Consider the following 1715-nt stretch of genomic DNA (forward strand, 5'->3'; position numbering starts at 1 on the left):
GCGCATTGTACCTGTCGGTTGGTGAAGCCATGTTTTGAATAAAGTAAAGTCTATCGATTGTTCCTGCAAACTTTGGTTTGTTTCATCTCTGCCTTACCACAGGCTACGACATATTTGGCGACGAGGATGAAACTGTGTATTTGGAGAACCGGCACGACTGTTTTTGACATTCTGCAAGTCCGTAAAGTGGTAAAACTTGTCGATAGAAAACTCATCCAGAACTGAACTGTTGGCGCTGTACGTCTATTTTACACGTCCGTACGTTAATTACTAGTATTTGAAATGGCGAGTTCACTGATAGGAACGGTGAGTCAATTTAACCCACAGGAACAGTCTTGGGAAGACTACTGTGAAGTGATGGACCAGTTCTTTCACGCAAATTCTATTGATGACAATGATCGAAAACGTGCCGTGTTATTGTCTTCCGTGGGTCCCAAAACGTACGCGTTGATTAAAAATTTGTGCCAGCCAGACGGACCAACAAAAAGCAGCTATGCAGATTTAGTAAAGCTTGTGAAAGCTCACTACACGCCGAAACCAAGTGAAATTTTTGAACGTTATAAGTTTAACTCGCGTGTCCGTAAACCCGGTGAAAGTGTACAATCATACATGGCTGAATTACGTAGACTTTCAGAACACTGCAATTTTGGTACGACCCTTGAAACTATGTTACGTGATCGCTTAGTTTGTGGTATTAATGATCAGACTACACAACGTAAATTACTGATGGAAACAACTTTGTCTTTGGAAAATGCACTGAAGATTGCTGTTGCAGTTGAAACCACAACACGAAATTTGAAAGACATGAACTCTGTAGACTCTACTCCGCCTGTTAGTGTGAATGCGTTCAAGACGTCAAAATGGAAGGGAAAGCCTGGCAAGCCAGCACCAAGTCGGAAAACACAGTCTGTGGGCACTAATCAAGGGCAAGTAGCAGAACAATGTTATCGTTGTCTAGGAAATCACCTACCAAGTATTTGCAAATTTCGAAATGAAATTTGTCACTATTGTAAAAAAGGTGGACACATTAAAGTCGCATGTAAAAAGCTAAAGCGAGTTAAGGCTGCCAATCACATGACTGAATCAGATGGGGAAAGCAGTGATACCCAAACATACCCATATGACAATGTTTTTGGTCACTGTCAGTCCGATGAACTACTTGGAAAGTGTAGCAATTCCAAGTCTGGTGGATATACAGTTAATTTAGGGATTGATGGAGTGAACACTAATGTTGAAGTGGATACTGGATGTCCATTTACCTTGCTGAATCAGTCATCGTTTCACAAGTTACAAGATTCACAGTTACAGGACAGTCCTATTCGTCTGAAAACTTACACTGGTGAACGTGTGAACATTATAGGTCGTAAATATGTGACTGTTCAGTTTGACAATAAGAGTGTTAAGAATTTACCTCTTGATGTAGTTGAGGGAAAGGGTCCCAACCTTGTTGGCAGAAATTGGATTGAACAAGTGCCAATTAATTTAACAAAGGTGTGTACTTCAAGCTTAAGTTCTAATGATAGTGATACTACCACATGTAATTATTTGCGAGTAGTTCTAGATAAGCATGAAAATTTGTTTGATGATTCTCTGGGAAAGTTGCGTGGTTTTGAAGCCAAAATTCATGTTGACAAAACTGTCCAACCTAAATTCTGTAAACCCAGATCCGTAGCCTTTGTACAAAAACAAAAGATTGACATTGAATTAGACAGGTT

General features: G+C 40.0%; 1 protein-coding gene across 1 annotated transcript; it reads left to right on the forward strand.

Moving 5' to 3' along the window:
- Positions 1-282: 282 nt before the first annotated feature.
- On the forward strand, positions 283-1491 carry LOC146725393 (uncharacterized; the record flags this gene model as incomplete). The annotated part of the gene is made up of 1 exon (XM_085496359.1): positions 283-1491. A coding segment is annotated over exon 1 (1209 nt), but the record flags the coding sequence as incomplete, so codon positions are not given.
- Between the last annotated feature and the right edge of the window lie 224 nt (positions 1492-1715).

Source organism: Saccoglossus kowalevskii, unplaced genomic scaffold (assembly GCF_978046115.1).
Source record: "Saccoglossus kowalevskii unplaced genomic scaffold, keSacKowa6.1 SCAFFOLD_197, whole genome shotgun sequence".
Taxonomy (NCBI): Eukaryota; Metazoa; Hemichordata; class Enteropneusta; family Harrimaniidae; genus Saccoglossus; species Saccoglossus kowalevskii.